General features: G+C 44.7%; 5 protein-coding genes and 1 long non-coding RNA gene across 11 annotated transcripts; 4 read left to right on the top strand and 2 right to left on the bottom strand.

The window, feature by feature from the left end:
* The first annotated feature begins 599 nt into the window (after positions 1–599).
* Positions 600–1,586, top strand: RpS10b (Ribosomal protein S10b). The gene is made up of 3 exons (XM_036820870.3): positions 600–618; positions 692–748; positions 955–1,586. The coding sequence occupies exon 3, from the start codon at positions 956–958 to the stop codon at positions 1,436–1,438; it is 483 nt and encodes a 160-aa protein (XP_036676765.1). The 5' UTR covers positions 600–618; positions 692–748; position 955; the 3' UTR covers positions 1,439–1,586.
* Positions 1,587–2,722: 1,136 nt separating this feature from the next.
* Positions 2,723–4,326, bottom strand: LOC108015386 (sin3 histone deacetylase corepressor complex component SDS3). The gene is made up of 4 exons (XM_017081804.4): positions 4,042–4,326; positions 3,852–3,960; positions 3,045–3,777; positions 2,723–2,977 (listed from the first exon to the last, which is right to left on the bottom strand). Exons 1-4 carry the CDS (start codon positions 4,268–4,270, stop codon positions 2,891–2,893), a joined length of 1,158 nt encoding a protein of 385 aa, XP_016937293.3. The 5' UTR covers positions 4,271–4,326; the 3' UTR covers positions 2,723–2,890.
* A 2,191-nt stretch (positions 4,327–6,517) lies between these two features.
* Positions 6,518–8,355, bottom strand: LOC139353381 (uncharacterized). 2 transcript variants are annotated; one of them, XR_011604625.1, is made up of 2 exons: positions 7,706–8,355; positions 6,518–7,641 (listed from the first exon to the last, which is right to left on the bottom strand). It is a non-coding gene; the product is annotated as an uncharacterized lncRNA (long non-coding RNA). The 2 variants fall into 2 exon arrangements; XR_011604626.1 differs by having other exon boundaries at positions 6,518–7,047.
* Positions 8,356–8,559: 204 nt separating this feature from the next.
* On the top strand, positions 8,560–14,259 carry LOC108015336 (heat shock protein beta-1). Of its 3 annotated transcripts, none has more exons than XM_017081740.4 (5): positions 8,560–9,054; positions 12,486–12,512; positions 13,465–13,546; positions 13,614–13,709; positions 13,765–14,259. In XM_017081740.4, the coding sequence occupies exons 1-5, from the start codon at positions 8,876–8,878 to the stop codon at positions 13,957–13,959; spliced, it is 579 nt and encodes a 192-aa protein (XP_016937229.1). In that variant the 5' UTR covers positions 8,560–8,875; the 3' UTR covers positions 13,960–14,259. The 3 variants fall into 3 exon arrangements, with proteins under 3 accessions (XP_016937229.1, XP_016937230.1, XP_036676767.1); XM_036820872.3 differs by lacking the exon at positions 8,560–9,054 and adding an exon at positions 11,601–11,644; XM_017081741.4 differs by lacking the exon at positions 12,486–12,512 and having other exon boundaries at positions 8,565–9,054.
* A 226-nt stretch (positions 14,260–14,485) lies between these two features.
* Tyler (tyler) lies at positions 14,486–17,014 on the top strand. Of its 2 annotated transcripts, XM_017081824.4 has the most exons (5): positions 14,490–14,982; positions 15,046–15,233; positions 15,320–15,913; positions 16,019–16,313; positions 16,875–17,014. In XM_017081824.4, exons 1-5 carry the CDS (start codon positions 14,796–14,798, stop codon positions 16,892–16,894), a joined length of 1,284 nt encoding a protein of 427 aa, XP_016937313.3. In that variant the 5' UTR covers positions 14,490–14,795; the 3' UTR covers positions 16,895–17,014. The 2 variants fall into 2 exon arrangements, with proteins under 2 accessions (XP_016937317.3, XP_016937313.3); XM_017081828.4 differs by lacking the exon at positions 16,875–17,014 and having other exon boundaries at positions 14,486–14,982; positions 15,320–15,917; positions 16,019–16,209.
* On the top strand, positions 16,647–18,643 carry Shawn (shawn). Of its 2 annotated transcripts, XM_017081827.4 has the most exons (5): positions 16,649–17,116; positions 17,180–17,349; positions 17,412–17,921; positions 17,990–18,071; positions 18,150–18,643. In XM_017081827.4, the coding sequence occupies exons 1-5, from the start codon at positions 16,948–16,950 to the stop codon at positions 18,392–18,394; spliced, it is 1,176 nt and encodes a 391-aa protein (XP_016937316.2). In that variant the 5' UTR covers positions 16,649–16,947; the 3' UTR covers positions 18,395–18,643. The 2 variants fall into 2 exon arrangements, with proteins under 2 accessions (XP_036676764.2, XP_016937316.2); XM_036820869.3 differs by having other exon boundaries at positions 16,647–17,116; positions 17,990–18,643.
* Positions 18,644–18,969: the final 326 nt, after the last annotated feature.

The raw sequence follows: 18,969 nt of genomic DNA, 5'->3' as shown, positions 1-18,969 counted from the left end.
TCATATATGCTGTCTGTAATTACTCCTTCCAATTAATTTAATTCAAATTTGTAAAAGCTCAAAAAAAAAATTAATTATTTTATAATAATAATTTTATCAGACTTTCTGCTTTTGTGTTGTTGTTTTTTCCAACTTACCAAATTTCGCACAACACAATGGATGCGGTCGCTGATGAAGAAATCCCCTCTGTCTGAACGGACTATAAAAATTAAACAGATTTTATGACAAAAACTATCGATAAATATAATTGCAAAATTTATGGTGCGTGTCTAAGCTAAAAATCTAGCTATCATATCGACCAGGCTTGCTTCAGCAATCGATTCACTGCAGTCTGGCCGCACTGTTGCTATCGATTGCTCTCTTTGCCACTATTTATAATTTAGACTGTAACAATTTGGCATTGCTGTAGTAACTAATTGTAATTAAAATTATATTACTGCTAAATGAAGTACGTTTAGAACGTGATAGCTTAGTTTTACCGCGAAACGCAACCATGGATTGTGTCTAGAAAAGTATCGATTCATCGATGGGCACATTTCGCCCCGATCCGGCCACACTGATTCCGTCTTCTTCTAGTCATCCCTTCCGTTTCCCTTTCTTTTCGTCTTCACGTTTCCGGTGAGTGCGTGTGCTCCGCGATTTGTTTTACTGAAATTCCTAATTAAAACTTATAAATCTCTTCTACTTGCAGCGGGAGTATTACGATACGTTCGCGTTCGTGTAACTTTGTGTTAGCAAATCAATCCAGGTAAACGTCGCCGAATGGACGCACCGGGAAAATATATGCACAATGTTGTTCCTCAATGGATATGTACACATAGATTTTTTTTACTGTGGGCAATGTGCCGCCGATAAACAATGTGCAAAATGGATGGCAGATTAATGAAACATGAGAACAACTCAAGCATAAACCCTTGCTAATTACATTTTTTTTTCTATTTTTTGTCTGTGCAGAATGTTTATGCCAAAGGCTCATCGTGTCGCGATCTACGAGTACCTCTTCAAGGAGGGCGTGATCGTGGCCAAGAAGGATTTCCATGCCCAGAAGCACCCCGAACTGGAGTCGATCCCCAACCTGCATGTGATCAAGGCCCTGCAGTCGCTGCACTCGCGCGGATTGGTCAAGGAGCAGTTCGCCTGGCGCCACTACTACTGGTACCTCACCAACGAGGGCATCGAGGAGCTGCGCAGCTACCTGCACCTGCCGCCCGAGATCGTCCCCTCGACGCTGAAGCGCCCGGCTCGCTCGGAGACCGTCCGTCCTCGTCCCGCTGCCGGCGGTCCACGCGGACCCGGCGACGCCTCCAAGACCGGCGAGGATCGCTCTGCCTACCGACGTGCTCCCGGCGGCAGTGGTGTTGACAAGAAGGGTGACGTTGGACCCGGCGCCGGCGAGGTCGAGTTCCGCGGCGGATTCGGACGCGGATCGCGCAACTAAACCCCTGCGCTTCAGTTTTTTTTTTCTAATGTATAAAAATCAAACTCAGTAAAATTTTGAACTGAAGATCCAAAACCTCCAAGAAAAAGAAAAATGTGTGTGTGTTTTATGATATGACGATCAATTATAAAGCAAACGCAAGTGAAAACCCGTGCCCTTTTTTTGTTTTTGTGGTGTGCAACTCGGAAATGGACTCCAATTCCAGTTAAGCATGTAGTGTTGAGTGGCATTTGAAAACCGATTCTTTTAGGGCATCTTCTGCCAATGTTTCTGGACAGCAGTGAAGACAACACGTTTTTGCAAACAGCATAACTTAGGGCCTTTTTGGTTAGAAGTCTGTAGCCCAGTGAAGCAATTAATATATATTCCTGATAAGCAGGTCTAAATGTAGATTTGAACGTGTGTTTCAATGCGACTCAATAAATTATTTTAAAGGCATTGAAATATTTGATTATGACTGAAAATGTGCTTGTTTCAGAGACTTTAAATTCTTGCGATTCAATGATCAAACTGCCTGATTGCTTGCTGGGATTTTGTGGGACTAGAAATGAAAGTTAATAGGCTGCTCACAAGTTACGGATCTTTATGTAAAATTCGGTTTTTATATTACACACTTATGGGCTTGGTTACCTTTTAAGTTACTCTGCACTTAAAGACTCGAGCAACAATGAGACTAAAATATTTTCTTATTCAGCTCTATTCAATAACAGTGGCCTCATCTATAATATGCGTTCAAAATCCTTCGAGATAATGAAATTACAAGTTTCTTTTATATAAATTCATTAGCTTTAAAGTTTTGTATCTGAAATGTTTAGTGTGTGTTCGTCTCTAAATTCGTTTCGTGTTACTTTTTTAATGTTTTTCAATTATATTTGAACATAACTAATAGGTTAATGTTTTGGTTTTGGCCTGACATTTAAAAATTGAGTTTTCTACATCGAAACATTTTGTTAGTAATATTTATTTAAGATATAAATATGCGTTATGGAAAGTTAGTATGTATGGGGGTCCAATTCTTCAAACCTTTCGAGAAATTAAATATGTAAATGGCTTTAGTTTGTGGCGAATAAGAATGTATTGTTTGGATGGATTTATTTCGCAAATCAATTCATTTTCAGATATTAAATGGCAATGTTAAGAAGTCCCCAGAAGAACCACCAAAGGATCTTTGGCCTGTCAGCGTAAGTCATTACGCAGGATAAGCCACGAAATGTCCCATTGGAGGCGAAATGGATGCTTTCCCAATATGCATGCTCAGTGACAGTCAATAAAGAAAATGTTGCATACAAAATAATTGATGTTTTATTATATACAATTTGTGATAATCGTTAAGTAAAATGTACACCTAGTCTAAAACTACTTTTGCACTTATGGCTAATTTTGTTAAAATGTGTATCTTGATTGAGTTAGCGGGGCGGGCGGTATTTGGAGGCGCCCGACCCTGTGGCGGAGCTATCGCCGCTTTATCGAGATCTTCCCCTTTGCCAAATGCGACATGTTGATCTTGACCTTGGTCTCGTTCGTCCGCTTCACCCAGACCTGGAAAATAGTATATCATAGTTGGCAATGGACCATGGGACAGGAAGAGGGAGGGGGGATCACTCACCACTTCGTTGCCAATAGCTGTGATGGTGGCCGCAAACTTGCTCATCTCCTTGCCCTCCACGTAGACCTGCTGGCCGCGGCAGAACCATCTTCGCTCGTACAGCAGCTTGTTGTCCTCGATTCGGGTCTCCACGTAGCCGCTGTTGGCGGGCGGCTCGTTCAGAAGGCCGTGCATGGGCTGCTGCTGCTGGGAACAACCACCACCACCGCCGCCATAGGAGCCGATGCCGTTCTGCTGCAGGATGGCGTTGGGGGCCAGCGGCTTGCCGCGCTGGATGATCTTTAAATCCGACTCTATTTCCTTGTCGTCCAGCTGGTAGACGAGCAGCTGCCCGGTGGCCGGCTTGCGTCGCTTCTCGATCACCGGCAGAGGCTCGTTGGGCCGACGACGCAGCTTTCGCGTGACCGTCGTCTTGATCTCCATCGAATCGTTGGTCAGCTCGAGGCTGAATCGCTCGTTCTCGATTTGGCGCTTGCGATCCTCAAAGTCCGAGATTAAGTTGTCCTTAAGGTCCATCATCTTCTCGTCGTACTCCTTCTGGGCGGCCTTCTTCTCCAGCACGTAGTCCCGCTCGACGCACTCGCGCATGTACTCCTTGTAGATCTCGTTCAGGCGCCGCCGCTCCTTCAGTTGGTTGTCCAGCTTCTTCACGCGCTTTATGTACTCCGGGTGCACCAGCTGACCCAGTTCCTCCATCTGCTTCTGCAGGTTGAGCAGCTTGTGCTGGTACATCCTGGGCGAGGAAGGAAAGGAAAGTGGTGATCATAACGATGATCAGATGGCGGGAAAAAATGCGCGACTACTTACTGCTCCTTTAGTTCGCTGTTGGTGCCCAGGCTGTTGGTGTTGGAGGTGCCATTGGTGCCGCCGTAGCGGCTGGGGCTGCGGAACTCCGTCTCGCTGGCGTCGTCCGTGTCTGGAAGGTATGGGGATCGCGCGGGAGGAGGGCCGTGAGTGAAGCCAGCGGCAGGACAGCCAGTTGGGGGCTCGTACTCACCTTCTTCGCTGCGCTCGTCGCCGATCGACTCGTCGTCGTAGTTGTCCCCCGCGTAGTGACTGTAGTAGGCGGACATGGTGGCGGCACCGGGCTCGGGCTTGCGATCGCAACTCGAGATCTTGTAACTCAACGCCCAGGAATTTGGTGGCAACGCACTTATGTTTATTTTTTTTCGCGTCGATGCCAGATATACACACGCATACAAACCACCCACGTAATATCGATACATCGGCAGCCATGGCTATCGTTTTCCACCCTCATTTCACAGAGGGTTTTTGCTGCAGCAACTTCTCCTCCATAAGAAATACACGTGCTAGAGAGAGACGGGAAAAGGTCTCTGCAGAGGAAAATGGGACCGCACACGCAAATCGATTCGGTATTCCAGTGTTTTATTCAGTATTTTTTATTCAGTGATTTTTGTACTTGGTGTTTCGTGATTTTTTTGCGCGGTTATAAGAAACTTTTTGTTCGGCTCGAAACACAGCAATTGATCTAATCATCATCAAAATAAATATTGCTATGCTCTTTTTAAGGAAGTTACCATTTTCCAGCTTATGTCCTGCTAGGCAGAACCTGCCACCTGTTGCGTCAAAATGTTCGTTATTTATGTGAAAGCACATCCACCTCCCAAAATTGGTGAACGGTACCACTGGATTGTGAAGTCGGCCTTGTCTTAAATTGGATGTATGTGTTTGAAAAAAGGTAAAAAGCGATTTTCTAACAGCAATGTTAGGATATACACCCGCATATAAGTGTTAACCATTCACATAATATCGATATCAATTCAGCTGGACAGGGCTGTCAAAATGCGCATTCTATCGATAAGCAGCTAGTCGGCGATCGCATATCGATATTTTTCCCTAAAATTACTAAAAGCGCGCGCAGTGAAATATGAAAATAGCAAATTTAAAATTTCAGTAAATTCAATGGAAATGCCTAGAATTTTTAATAATATTAGTTTTTTCATGCAATTAGATTGTTGAGTAGATCTTATGTTAAGTAAAACATCTTAAATATGCTAAAGCCGAATTGGTTTTTATACATTATACATATTGTCGAGATCAGCTTTGTGTTTATTAAAAACAAATCTTGATGACGTATGTTTTGTAGATCATAAAATACGCTATGATATCATCGGATGTATTTCATTATCCATAAATGCCAAAAATATTCCAGCAATGCAAAAATGGTAATGAATTACAGCTAAGTGGGAGTGATTTCATTGAGTAATGGACGACTCCCCCGAAAGTAAATATATTTTCCCAACAGCAAAGATGCCCATTCATCGACTTCTATGTATGTTTGAAAACTTTTTATGAACTGGCGTTGAACAATAAATTTCAGGCTGTCGTTTTTGCGCATCAATTTACAGCAAGCGTTCGTAAAGATTCATTTGTGTATCTCTCAGCCTATAATTAAATGTATGCCCCAGCCGCACACTGCACTCGCAAAACTATATTGTGTATACGCAATACGTATTCGTATTTTCACGTACATAATCCGTATGTGCTCGCTTTTGTTTGAATATTAACAGCACTTGCTTTTCGGGCTGACACATATTTTAATGCTGTCGTCAAGCACAAGCACAGCAGCCCATGCCAATGGATGCCGCCCACGCAGGAGGAGATCGCTGTTTGCCCGATCTGAAAAATTTAGTGAACTCTCATCATCAGCCAAAAATTCCATGCTAAATCATCGCGAGCAAATTTTGATTGATTTCTGACTGGGCGGGGAGTGGGAGGCGGCTTTCGTGCGGGCTTTTTGCTTTTGCTTGTGGGATTTAGATGAGATGGGATGACATGCCGGCAAATGACTAGAGCACTCGTACATATACCCTGTGCTGGCTTCTGTTTCTGTTTCTGTTTCTGTTCCGATCGCCGTGTGAGAAGCATTCGAACATTCTGGTGACGTGGGGAAAATTTGTTTTCCCAATATCAACATCTCGCTGATTCTTATGAGGCACCAAGCATATACATTTTTTCGGCATAGGCTTTCCATTTACTGTAAATAAACTCTTTCTTGTTTCATTTTGTTACTCGAACATCTCACAGTTTCTAAAGACAGCTCTGCAAAATTATTTATTAAAAAACTCCCGAGTTTTAAAAGAAGTTAAAAAGTTAAAAAAAAGTTAAAGTCAAAAATCTCTCTTTTGTACATGGACTCGAACCTCAATTGCAAGCAATTCGATTTTAAACAATCTAATATAACAATAACTTATGTATTGCCACCCGATTGCCTCCGATTTGCAGAACTGTGGATGCAAGTATGTACAACTGCACAGAAAGACGTACGGCTATAGATGCGTTGTCCCCCAGTATCTTCGTGGATTGCCGACTGGCGGCTTAGTTGAGATTCTGGGGCCTTCAAGGTCGACATTTTTGATGAAAATGAGTTTATTGTTTGGACAGGGGGCATTAGCGGGCGTCGCGTCCATGTGGGCGCTGTGAAAAATAAAAACGAAAACACCTCAGCCGCATCACCGATGATTGTCATTTTATTTTCGTAATTCATGATTAAATCTATAATTATTTGGGTGGCTCTACAGGCGTTGCCCCCAATGGAATTTGTATTAAAAACAAGCACGAATTTTCAGTTGAAGCTCTCTCAAATACAAAATTGTGTATGCTTAAAAGAATTTAATTTAATCTTATTGATAGGCGGTATTTCGCAAAGGTTTCTATACTATTTTATGGCAGATGCATAAAAAAAGACTGAAATCTCTAGGCTTTTAATATTTAAAACTAAATGATGCCCCACACCTCAAGTTTACTCTGTAGTTTCAATATAATGGCCATTGTAACCGGGTCATATTTATTAAATTTTTGTTCCCGACGCTCCGTAAAAGGACATCTCTGCGCTCGGAATCGGAAGATTGGAATTCCGGTTCCGAGTCTCAATTCTTGACTCCGACACCGACTGCCAATGTCACGCGCCTGAGTCATTTTTGCATTTGTTTACAAACAAACTGTAGCGGAGTGGGTAGTTCGGTGGATGTGGCTGTGGGCACTGAGAGAAAAAAGTTTATCATATATTGTACATTAAAGCTTAACGACTAAATAATTTATAATTAATTTGTAAAGCAGCCAAGCGAGACCTTTTGGTTCATAATTATGAATTGGTCAACATTATTGTTAACTATAAATGTCCCCCAAACTATACCCTTTTACTCATGTCTCCTATAGTTTATAAAAAATCAGTTTACTTTAGTTGAAAAAGTATATTAAACCAAATCCTACACTTATTTTGTTATTATGGGGAACGTAATAAACTTAATCTCTTCATAAGACCCGTTTCTAATTGACCAAGTAGATAAAATCGTATACTATTGGCTATGATTCACGGGATTCTTGAGCCCATGAGTTCTGACTTGAAAAACATGGATATTATTTAAATTAAAAATATATTTTTTCTCTGTGCATCTGCGACGCCAACGTTGCCGCCTACTCTGCCAAATATTTGGATTTATCGACTCTGCACATTGAGCGGAATGACCCTTTTTCGATTTAAGGTCTTGTACCGATGAGTTCTATAAGTAGCAAGTCCACTTCTAGTAAAGTGTCGAGAAACAACCCTAACTCGATTTGTGGAAGTACATTTAGGCTTAGAAACAAGAAACAAAAGTACATTGAGTTAACAAAGCCAACAAAATTGCAATTCTGCCTACTGTGCGACTCTCCATCTCTCAGCTCGTTTCCTAAAACGGTAGGAAGCGTTGATCTCGAACCGGTTAGCACGACCGCTTACAGTGCCATTTGCACACCTACTTCCACAGGCACTTTGGCTTCCACCCACCCACCATTCGCAATTTACAACCACATTCACACACGCGGCGTGCTGTACACGTCAGATAACTGTTTGGTCCCAGTTAGTCAAGTAGGCTGGGAATAGTTTGCACTTGGATCTTGGATGCAAGCCGCAGTTCGAGGAACTCACTTTTAAGTCATGACTGAAAGGCTCCCACGCAAGATTTATATGCGAAGTTCTAATTGCCTGCGCCATTAATGCTTAGTAAGCATCGCTTATATAGTTGACATCTCTTGAAACAAACACATGAATCATCATTACCGAATTACTATTTTCAGGCGGTTGAACGCCCTTCGGGTATGCAACATATTTATTTTCTGATTTTAACGGTAGTTGTGGAACGCGTTATGATATACATTTCCTCGGTTTAATACCTTCTGTAAGCAGACCTTAAACATTACTGAGCCTTTTTTATACGCTTTACATTTTGCACAGATTAATTAGAATATTTTGGTAAAACATCCCGATTTCAGAGTGGCAAGGTAGGGTATCCAGGTGGCAACTCCCGCTCTCCTCTCCCACTCACTGGCATTCCATTCAGAGATTGTTGTTGCGCCGAGAGAGGAGAGCTTCTGCTTCGCCCCATCCCATCCACTCCACTGTACTGTGGGGCTAACTTGGTGAGGTCTCTCTGGTTCTCTGGCGCTCTCTCCTCTCTGCGGTTGTGGTAAAACGTTGCTATAAAAGCAAAGGTTTCCGGAGAATGCAAAACAGTCGGAATCTGAAACGCGGCTATCTGTGCGACACGTCCAACAACAAAATCAACACAACCCCCACACACACACTCTCACAGCGAACGTCTACCGTCTCGAGGTCCAAATACATATAGAAAACACATCGTATTCCCCGTTTTTTTTTGGTTCTTGGTTGCTCCGTCGATTAGCCATTAGCAAGTGAACAAGCTCGAAAGCAGCAAAGAGCAGAATAGAACAGAACAGTATACGTGAACAGCTCTATAAGTCAGCTATACAGCTATACAGCAGCAGCAACCACCAAATAACCACCGATACCAAGTACCAACCGCACAAAAATGGCCGAGGCTAACAAGAGGAATATCCCCATCAAGCTGGGCGACTTCAGCGTCATTGATACGGAGTTCAGCAACATCCGCGAGCGCTTCGACTCCGAGATGCGCAAAATGGAGGAGGAGATGGCCAAGTTCCGCCACGAGCTGATGAACCGCGAGGCCAACTTCTTCGAGTCCACCAGGTGAGGATAGTGGTATAGTGATACTTCAATCGAGTGCGGGGTAAAGGGTTCCAGCGGTAGTGCAAAGAAACCAATCCAATCCGTTTCGAAGATATAATCTAAATATAGCCGCACATCTTGCCACATCGCCTACTGGTCTGGAGCACTTCACCCATGGATAGTATATACACACACCGAACAGGGCCGATTTGCGCCCCAGATACAATATTTCTTTGCCTTGCCGTCGCTCTGAGGGAGGATGAGTCACAAGTTCTAAATTCTCCGCCGCTGTCTCCGGCCAAAAAACACATGTGTACCAAACCGCCCGCCACCCGCAAGTAATCACCCTTCCCTCGACCGAGTCCGTTCCGTTCTTTTCTGTTCTGTTCCCGATCTTGAGACCCCCTCCCACCAATCCATTTATGCAACAGTTATGTGGAGCATAACGGAATTTTTCAAATTTTGAAAATCACCTGTGCCAAGACATTTGGTAGTGTTTGTGTATATAAGCACCAAACTTGTAATCTTCTCGATTATACGATAAGATACTAAAATCTTTGCTTTCCCAGCAGGTCTATTGTGACAGAAAAAGCATGACAATAGATCCCCAGCTAAATGATCATATTTTTGTTATGCATCTTTTCAAAATTCCGAATTATTTTTAAACTTACACTTTTTTCACCTGGCGAGAAAAGTGCGTTCTTATACGCTTGCCTCATTTTAATTTTGCCTAACTTTTCCGATTATAAATTAACCCAATTTTCGACTTTCGACTTGGTCTGATAATCAAAGTTTCCATACAGTCCCATATAATCCAATATCTAGTAAAGATGGTCGCAATTTGTTTGTTCTCCTTGTAGGTTTATAGTCCAAATTGGTGATTAACAAACAAACAATGCCCCCGAGGCATATGGCAAATATTACGTATCTGTCGCTTTTGCGCGGCCCGTTAGCCCCTCGAATCCGAATCTCCCAAATTCAATCTCCAATAGAGTAGCGTGCGTGGGCGCCTGTTTTGATTGCTATTGAAACGACCTCGGTCTATGGCTATGACGTAATCCAACTAATGGACGGTATGTTGTTGTTGTTCTTGCTTTCGCCATGGTCGCCACTGCATTTGCATGGCCACAACAAAAGTGGAGAAACTTTTCTGGGAAAGTCTAGAAACTCCACGGGCCGAGCAGCTCCCCCGTTTTAACTTTGGCCATTTAAAGCAAAAGTTGGCAATTTGGAGGAAATTAACCCAAATTAGTTGCCCCTAGCCACACCTGTGTTTGCTCCAGGTTCTTTCCTGGCAACAAATTAAATTAATCATGAATACACAGTGGCAAAGATTCTTAATAGATTACTGCTGTGACGAGGAAAAAAAGAATATCGTTAACTTTAGATGGTATTTTGTTATGGCAGTGACTCCAGTCAATACTAAACACACAATTCAATCAGATTATTCACCTGCAAACTGCTTACTGTCCACTGTCCACCACACATCGTCGCGACCTTTGACATTATAGCGAGTCGCCGATTAATGCGCTGCGTGATATCTTCTGAATGACTCAGCAGAGGTTCATAAATCCAAATAGGAAGGTAGCCCCCACCAAGTGGACTGACGTGGCGCCTAAGATGTTTGACTTGCATAAGCCTAAGACCAGCCCATTGCGTTTTGGCACCTCCGCTCGGTTTGGCCCACCCCTATATAGTATCCTGAGATACACAACTTGGCTTTCTCGGGCATCCATAGGAATATAATTTAAGATAACAACAATAAGCTTACAAATATGCGAATTCTACGTTGACGCCAAAAGCTGTTCAGGGCAATTTGTTGATTTAAAATGAAATTCGCGTATATGTAAATATTTTTGTGTGCTAGGAAGGTTTGGGGGTAGGGTTTTGATGGAGACTTGGCCAACTGCGCCGTTTCTGGTGCTATAAGCCGCACTTTGATGGAGGTATCTGCAGATATTCAGATTTTGCTGACGATATGGTTCTAATTGAAAATCAAATGATACAAAGATCCCGGTGATCATCAGATGTACAGAAATATACATTATAATTATACTGGCCATTTTAGCTAGCAAACAAGGGCTATAATTTCGATCTGTTGAATTTATAGACTCATTAATCGGCCTTGCGCCAGGGTGTGCGCACAGTTTAAACAAATAAGTACGCTAAGATCATACACATATATTTATCATGCAAATAGCGCTGTGCGAAAAGCTTTCAGTTCAGATGCGATGAGATGAGCACATACTGCGGCGATTTAGTTGCCAATATTGGTTGCTGGATGCTGATAATTTAAATGAGCAACGGACGATGATATCATGTCAATTTTTAGCCACTGCTATTGCGCTGCAATCGGTGGGATCGATGACAAAGCTGCGATCGTCGTCGGTAATCGATATTTTAATTCAACATTTGTTCGCACGCACACACATGCACACTGGCTGGCAAACTGGCAAACAACAAAAGAGAATCATTTTGTTTGCGCTCAATTCGTTCTCATTTCTTTTCTGTTTCTTGTGTCTGTGTTTATTTTTGTTTCTTCTTTGGTTTCCTTTCGTTTGGCTTTTCAATAACGAAAAAATATGCATGACATCATTGTCATCAGATGCCAGTGAGATATAGACGCACACATGTGTGTGCACACACATGAACGAACGTGTACAAAAGAGAGTGGAAGAGAGGGAGTGGGAGTGTGAGAGCAGGTGCAGGTGCTTCCTCTTGCTTCCCCCAAAGAAACTTTGCCCAGACTAACGGTTATTGGTACTTATCATTAGCGTTGTATTGGTTTCTCTTTCTCTCCAGCGGGCGATCAATGGCCCCTTCACCTGGACAGCCTGAAAAACGCCGCAAGGTCGCCGGAGGCCCACGCAAGCTCACGTTTCGGCCTCGATCGATAAGCTACCTCTGCTTCTTTCCATCGTTTTCAGCACGGAGTGTCAGTTGATGGTTTTCTTTATCAATGAGTCTCGCAAACGCTTTACTGCGACACGCTCACAGGTTTAACGGTCGATTACGTCCCTTCAGCTCAGAAACCCCTCTCTCATTTTCTTTATATATTAAGGTGGACCATAATGTTGACAAGTTTAAAAACAATAGTCCTTATCTTGAACCATTGCCCATGTCCTTGGAAGACAAAGATAAAATTCCTATTCTTCACAATTTCTATGATGGAAAACCGCCACTAAAAAATAAATCTTAAATGGAACTCTTTTTTTTTCTTGGAATTGATTAACAATTTTCGGGTTTCAAGGGCATCCCTATGTGTATATTCTTATAATGTATTTAGAAGTAAGAGTCGTTGACCCTCCTATAACTATGTATATTACCTTATATCTTACATAATATATCTCTTTTTCCTCTATTTTTCTCTTTCTTGCCGCTTGGAATACATTAAACAACCGCATAATTTCCATATTATATTAAAATCTCCACCCCTATCTTAAAACAAAAAGCTCTACTAAAAAAACAACAACTACCAGGTACAAAAACGTAGAAAGTTTACCAACTAAACTTTTATTTTCTGTTTACTCTTAACGTTTCCTTCCCCGATTGTTGATAACTTACTTTTTATTTGCTAAGTGTAATTGCAATCCCCGCACACCTTCATGAACTAAATAAACATTGCACGTTTAACAGCAAATCTTAATTGAAGAAAGTTATTAAATGTTTACAGTTAAATACATATGTACGTTCAAATGACAAACTATAGGATTGGTAGGTGTTACGGGGAGTTTAAAGTATTGCATTTTCTGAATAGAAATGTGCTAAGTCTCGTCAATATAATTAAGAAAAGAAAAGTTAAATTTTGTTTTTAAAGTATAATACTAACTTTAACAGGAGATATCTACATAAAATATAGCTATACTTGAGTGACAGCTGAGTCATGAGGGTGTTATTTAAAGTAGGATAGGATGGTTTATTTATATTTGTAGAAAGTCTTAGCAGTCTTGAACCACGACTTATAAGCCTTGAGACAGATGCCAGAAAATATGTGCATGCGTGTAGTTCCCTTGTGCATAGGTCCTCAAAATAGAAAATATATCATTCGTGTAGTTTGTAATGCAGACATATGAACACATTTTTTAAGTGCTGCATCAGCTGCAGCTCCAGATAGGAACATGGGGATCTGAAGCGGAAGTCAGATCTATTTTTAGGTGGGTCTTGAGCATCACGGCCTTATCATTTGAGTTGGGATCGTCCTCGAGATCAGTTTCATCCTAGAGCAGCATCAGAATGGAGGCCTTCACGCGCACTCTGCAAAATACCTTTCGTAGCACGAGAACCACGACTACCACCACTACTACCAACTCCTCCACCAGGTTCCTCCACGCATCTCTAACACTTTTGATTTTCCCATTGAAATCCTTATGTTTTGGTTTAGTTTTTTTGTGTACTTCTTAGTTTCAACATTTTCCGAACTTATTTTTGCAGCTCAACGACAAACTCGGCTCTGCCATCCAGAATCCCAAAGCAACAGAACTACGTTTCCGACATTAGCTCTCCCTTGATACAGGTATGGAAATTGAATTGAACCCATTTTGCAAATGGAATTATAATAGTAATAATGCCAATGATTACAGGATGAGGGTGACAACAAAGTGCTGAAGCTGCGTTTCGATGTCAGCCAGTACGCCCCCGAGGAAATTGTGGTGAAAACCGTCGATCAAAAGCTATTGGTGAGTGATCCCATACTTTATACCTTGGCGAGGTACTAATTGATATCGGATTCAGGTGCACGCCAAGCACGAGGAGAAGTCGGACACAAAGAGCGTGTACAGGGAGTACAACCGGGAGTTCCTGCTGCCGAAGGGCGTGAATCCCGAGTCCATCCGGTCGTCCCTCAGCAAGGACGGAGTCCTGACCGTGGATGCCCCCCTGCCAGCACTCACCGCCGGCGAGACACTGATTCCCATTGCGCACAAGTGAAGATCCAGCCCAGCCCCAGTCCAGCTATCCAATCCAATCCAATCACCATTGCCCCAGAAGGAGGAGGAGGAGAGGGAGGAGACGTGCAAGGCTACCGCTGATCAGATTAAATCCTACACACATTGAGTTTAATCCAATCCTATCTAAATGATTAATTTTTTTTTGGTTCCGACTTAAAGCTAAACTATGTTACTGACTTACTACTCATTAACTTAAATATAATTCAAATTATTATTAAATTTGATTAATTTAATTCATATTTATAATTTTTTCGCATTAAACGTAATCAATTTTGTCGTAGCTGTCCCCGCATTGGCTTTCCTTTCCTCTCCCATCGAAAAATAAATCAAGATTTATCCAACTGAATCGATTTTGATCAGTTAAATGGCTAATTCCAGCTAGAAAATCAAAATGAATTTGAACAGAGACTTCTACTTGGATTAATTAAATCGGTGGTTGTGAGTTTGCACATTTTTAAAAATGTCCTTGCATATTTTTATGGGGGAATGAAGTATGGTAAGTAAAATCATTTTACCAGTAAGCATGTTGACTAGGCCTGACGTCTCAACTCAAACGTTTTTCTCAGCTTAGTGTTCGTACCGAAAAAAAACTTCGGCTCAGATACATTGCGTGCGCAACACGAACTTACCAAATTGAAGGCGCTGCCCAGGGATGTCTTCCCTGAAGACCGGAAGTCCTGTCTTTCTGAAATCCACCCACTTGTGAGCCGACACATAGTGGCCAGAACCTCGCCAGAAATTGGCATTGGATATCCAATAAGAAACGAACCCACCCAAAATAAAAAAACATAAAAACTATATAGCAATATAATAAAAATGCCGCCGCAGCTGGATTGCCAAAATGTAAGTGCCGACGAGGAGGACAGGAAACGATTGGAGTACAAGGAGATGGATCCGCTGCGGCTGACAACACTGATCCTGAGCGCGGATCCGCGGTACCGCATCAAGCCAATGCAACAGGTGGTGTCCGCACTCATCGGCGGTCTCATCACGACGTTTGTGGGTAAGTAGACCAGGAAGATTCGATCCTAGGTCTGATTGGGGGTCTAATCTTCAACCCGGCCAGTGACGCCACTGGAGGTGGTGAAGACCCGGGTGCAGACCCAGCACGCGATCCGCCAGCGACCGACTGTCTCCAAGCTCTGCTACGTCTTCCACAACGGCCTGATGACCCACGTGTGCCGCTCCAGCGACATTTGCTTCCCGAAACCGGGCCGGGACCCCCGAGATCTTCGACCCCTGCGCGGCTCCATGGTGAGTCGGGGCCTTCAACTCCCTCATATATGTATACATATATTGGTTTATTTTATACCCTGAAAAATCTATTCTTTCGAACATAGGACGCGTTTGTCAAGATTGTTTGCACCAGCGGTCTCAGCGGCCTGTGGGCAGGCCTCAGTCCCACTTTAGTTTCAGCCCTGCCATCCACGATCATCTACTTTGTGACCTATGAGTACCTCAAGAACTCCCTGTCCCAGATCTACTTGGATTCGCAATTGCCCAAGCTTGAGGAATCCGGCGCGGTGGACCAAGTGCCCGGCGGGGATGGTGGGGATCCCCTAGACATGGCCACCAGGAGTCGAAATGTAAGCGCCACAGCGCCGGTGTCCAATGTACCGCTTCCATATTATGTGCCCATGGCCTCGGGCATCTGCTCGCGCACCATTGTGGTCACAGCCATCACGCCCATCGAGATGGTGCGCATCAAGATGCAGTCGGAGTACATGACCTACTCGGAGCTGTGGCGCGTGCTGCGCTCGCTGATCCGCCAGCACGGGATGATGGGTCTGTGGCGGGGCTGGCCGCCCACCGTTATGCGGGACGCCCCCTTCTCTGGCACCTACTGGGCGGCCTACGAGGCGATGAAGCGGGCCTTCGGCGTGGCGGAGCCCTCTTTCCTCTTTAGCTTCTTCACGGGCGCCGTCTCCGGAGCGGTGGGTGAGCAGTGCGCTGCCGTTTTAGATAACCCATAATACAACCCTGTGCTAAGCATTTTTCTCGAGAGCTAACAAGTTTTGCATTCCGTGTCCCCCTGGCAGGTGGCCACCTTTGTGACAATGCCCTTCGACCTGATTACCACCCACACGCAGATTGAGCTGGGTCAGGACGTGCTCTACGAGGAGGGAGGGCCAAGGGCACAGCCCAGTGCCATCACCAAGCCCTCGATGTTCTCACGGCTGCGCCACATCCACCGGCAGCAGGGTGTGCGGGGCCTCTACGTCGGCGTTGTGCCGCGCATGCTCCGTGTGGTGCCCGCCTGCGCCATCATGATCTCCACCTTCGAGTACAGCAAGTCGTTTTTCTTTCACTACAATCTGGATCTCCAGGAGGCGGGTAGGTAGGAGGAGAGTGGGGTTTAGTTTTTATTATACAACCAGTGTCTTGGAAAATCACGCTTATATTCTTTTCTAACCGAATTTGAAAAAAAACAAGTTCGGAGACTTATAGTTCATAATAGCTTTTTTTAATATTTTTAAAATGTGTGTAACAAAAGATAAGCGCTGTGGTCGTGAATGATTCAATCAAACAATTAACAAATTCAAACCACTAACGGTTTGGTTTTGGAGATTTCCCCAATACGCCCGATTTTCGATAGCACCGTTACCGTTACTGCAGTTCCATCCCGGTTGCACTATCGATAGTGCCGAGCGGCAACAGCTGATCGCCTGCCCAGCGGCAGCTGTCCATCGGAACGGAATGGAAATGGGACGAAACGGACGAGCACGGTGCTTAATTTTGGACCTGGAGATTATTTCACAACGATCGCGGGCTTGCCCAATTGTCCAGCTCGCACTCGACAACAAATAAAATCCAGAGCAGCTCGCGCGTTGCTCACCCATTGTACATCCTCTCGCTAACCGCTAACCGTTAACCACCAAATCCAATCCTCGCCAGCTTACCGGAGCTCCCAGTGACACCACCGCAAGAAGCGTGCTCCGGCAGCTAGGAAAGAGCGAGTGCTTCTGACATGGCCAAGAGGGAGGCCTGCGCCCACTTTGCGGCTGCCAGCGCGGCGTTGGCGGCCACTCCCAGCCAGAACCAGTCGAAGGCCACGATGACGGACCCCCGCTTCCGTATCCGACCCCTACAGCAGGTAGCTTCCGCCTGCACCGGCGCCATGGTGACAGCCTGTTTCAGTGAGTTAGCCATGATCCTCATCCCTGCCTGACTGGCATCTACATATGCATTCCTCGTTGCAGTGACACCCCTCGATGTGATCAAGACCCGTCTGCAGGCCCAGCAGCAGGCGCTGCTCTCAAATAAGTGCTTCCTCTACTGCAACGGCCTCATGGACCACATCTGCCCCTGCGGCCCGGACACGCCCAACCCAGCAGCCGCCAAGCCAGCTCCCCGCTTTTCTGGCACCATTGTGAGTAGCAAACAGCAGGAGAGCCTGTAGCGAACTGAACCTAACCATGACTGCCCATGCAGGACGCATTCATTAAGATCAGCCGCACCGAGGGCGTCGGCTCCCTGTGGTCGGGGCTCAGCCCAACGCTAATCTCGGCCCTTCCCTCGACCATCATTTACTTCGTGGCCTACGAGCAGTTCAAGGCCCGCTTCACCGACATCCATTACAAGTACATGCGGCGCCTGGACGCCAGCGGCCGCGACATTCCACTTCCGATTCCAATCCTGGTTCCGCTGCTGGCCGGCGTATCGGCCCGCATCCTGGCCGTCACCTGCGTGAGCCCCGTCGAGCTGATCCGCACCAAGATGCAGTCGCAGCGCATGACGCACGCCGAGATGTTCGGCACCATTCGCCAGGTGGTGCAGTCGCAGGGCGTGCTGGGTCTGTGGCGCGGCCTGCCGCCAACCATCCTGCGCGACGTACCCTTCTCGGGCATCTACTGGACCTGCTACGAGTACCTGAAGAGCTCCTTCAACGTAGTGGAGCCAACGTTTAGCTTCAGTTTTGTGGCTGGAGCGATATCCGGATCGGTGAGGCTATCTGCCCTTGGCTAAAGTCAACTCTTAAGTGTTATCCCACTAATTTTATTTCTTTGTAGGTGGCTGCCACAATCACTACACCCTTCGACGTGGTGAAAACCCACGAGCAGATCGAGTTTGGCGAGAAGTTCATATTTTCAGGTAGGCCCAATGTGGTTCAGCTTGCTGCAACCAGATCCCGCACCAGCATTGACAATGGTTCGGTTTGCATTACGGCAGATAATCCCCCCAAGCAACAAGTGCCTACCAAGTCGGTGGCGGTGCGCCTGGCCAGCATTTACCGCCTGGGCGGAATGCCCGCCATTTTCTCTGGACTGGGCCCGCGACTCTTCAAGGTGGCGCCCGCGTGTGCGATCATGATTTCGTCCTTCGAGTACGGCAAGTCCTTCTTCTACCACTACAACATCGACCAGCACAATCGCAGCAACCAGGTGGCCCAGGCACAGACGAAATCCGGATCGTGAACTCCCTCCTAGCTGCGGCCGTTGTCGACGTGAATCCTATGTAAATATGTACATTAATGCCAAAGTTGCCAGGAAATCGGTGGGCAGGCATCGTCTGCTGGGCTTGGCGAGCCCCGTCGAAATTGTTAAATTGTAGTGAAATAAAATTCTGGTTTTTCCTGGTTCAAAAACAACATCAAGCTGGCCATTCCCGCATTAGTAATTAACCAGGCCAAAAGTATAATCCCTAGACGGAAACAAGTAACCAAATTTGTGTATTTTATTTCAAAATTTAACTCAACAACTATGTATGTACGAATTTACAGCGCACATTAAGCTAATTCTTTGTAAAAACTATGGGGTTGAACAAAAATATAGTTTCTGTTGAAAAAAAACAAGTGCTTTTCTCTTCACAGCAAAGAAAAACAAATAACATAAGGGATCTGTCTGTTGAAGAAGAAATTCGTTTTATTATTTAAAATTACCCCTTAGAGCAATATACTATCAAAATCAACTTATTTCCCATCTAGACAATTTTGAAATTGGCGCAAATGGTTTTGTGATCGAAAGCAACCCCGGAATTTCCGATATCACCA

The sequence above is a fragment of the Drosophila suzukii genome, chromosome X, assembly GCF_043229965.1.
Source record: "Drosophila suzukii chromosome X, CBGP_Dsuzu_IsoJpt1.0, whole genome shotgun sequence".
NCBI lineage: Eukaryota > Metazoa > Arthropoda > Insecta > Diptera > Drosophilidae > Drosophila > Drosophila suzukii.
Note: the sequence above shows the minus strand (reverse complement) of the source record. Positions and strands in the feature narration are given on the sequence as shown.

Coding starts and splice junctions, on each gene's coding strand:
- RpS10b (XM_036820870.3), top strand. CDS start 956: ATGTTTATGCCAAAGGCTCATCGTGTCGCGATCTACGAGTACCTCTTC.
- LOC108015386 (XM_017081804.4), bottom strand. CDS start 4,270: ATGTATCGATATTACGTGGGTGGTTTGTATGCGTGTGTATATCTGGCA. Junction 3,961..4,041: donor CGACGAGCGCAGCGAAGAAG/GTGAGTACGAGC, acceptor CATACCTTCCAG/ACACGGACGACGCCAGCGAG. Junction 3,778..3,851: donor AACAGCGAACTAAAGGAGCA/GTAAGTAGTCGC, acceptor TTCCTCGCCCAG/GATGTACCAGCACAAGCTGC.
- LOC108015336 (XM_017081740.4), top strand. CDS start 8,876: ATGGCCGAGGCTAACAAGAGGAATATCCCCATCAAGCTGGGCGACTTC. Junction 9,055..12,485: donor AACTTCTTCGAGTCCACCAG/GTGAGGATAGTG, acceptor TAAAACAAAAAG/CTCTACTAAAAAAACAACAA. Junction 12,513..13,464: donor AAAAAAACAACAACTACCAG/GTACAAAAACGT, acceptor TTATTTTTGCAG/CTCAACGACAAACTCGGCTC.
- Tyler (XM_017081824.4), top strand. CDS start 14,796: ATGCCGCCGCAGCTGGATTGCCAAAATGTAAGTGCCGACGAGGAGGAC. Junction 14,983..15,045: donor TCTCATCACGACGTTTGTGG/GTAAGTAGACCA, acceptor CAACCCGGCCAG/TGACGCCACTGGAGGTGGTG. Junction 15,914..16,018: donor CGGGCGCCGTCTCCGGAGCG/GTGGGTGAGCAG, acceptor TCCCCCTGGCAG/GTGGCCACCTTTGTGACAAT.
- Shawn (XM_036820869.3), top strand. CDS start 16,948: ATGGCCAAGAGGGAGGCCTGCGCCCACTTTGCGGCTGCCAGCGCGGCG. Junction 17,350..17,411: donor CCCGCTTTTCTGGCACCATT/GTGAGTAGCAAA, acceptor CTGCCCATGCAG/GACGCATTCATTAAGATCAG. Junction 17,922..17,989: donor CTGGAGCGATATCCGGATCG/GTGAGGCTATCT, acceptor ATTTCTTTGTAG/GTGGCTGCCACAATCACTAC.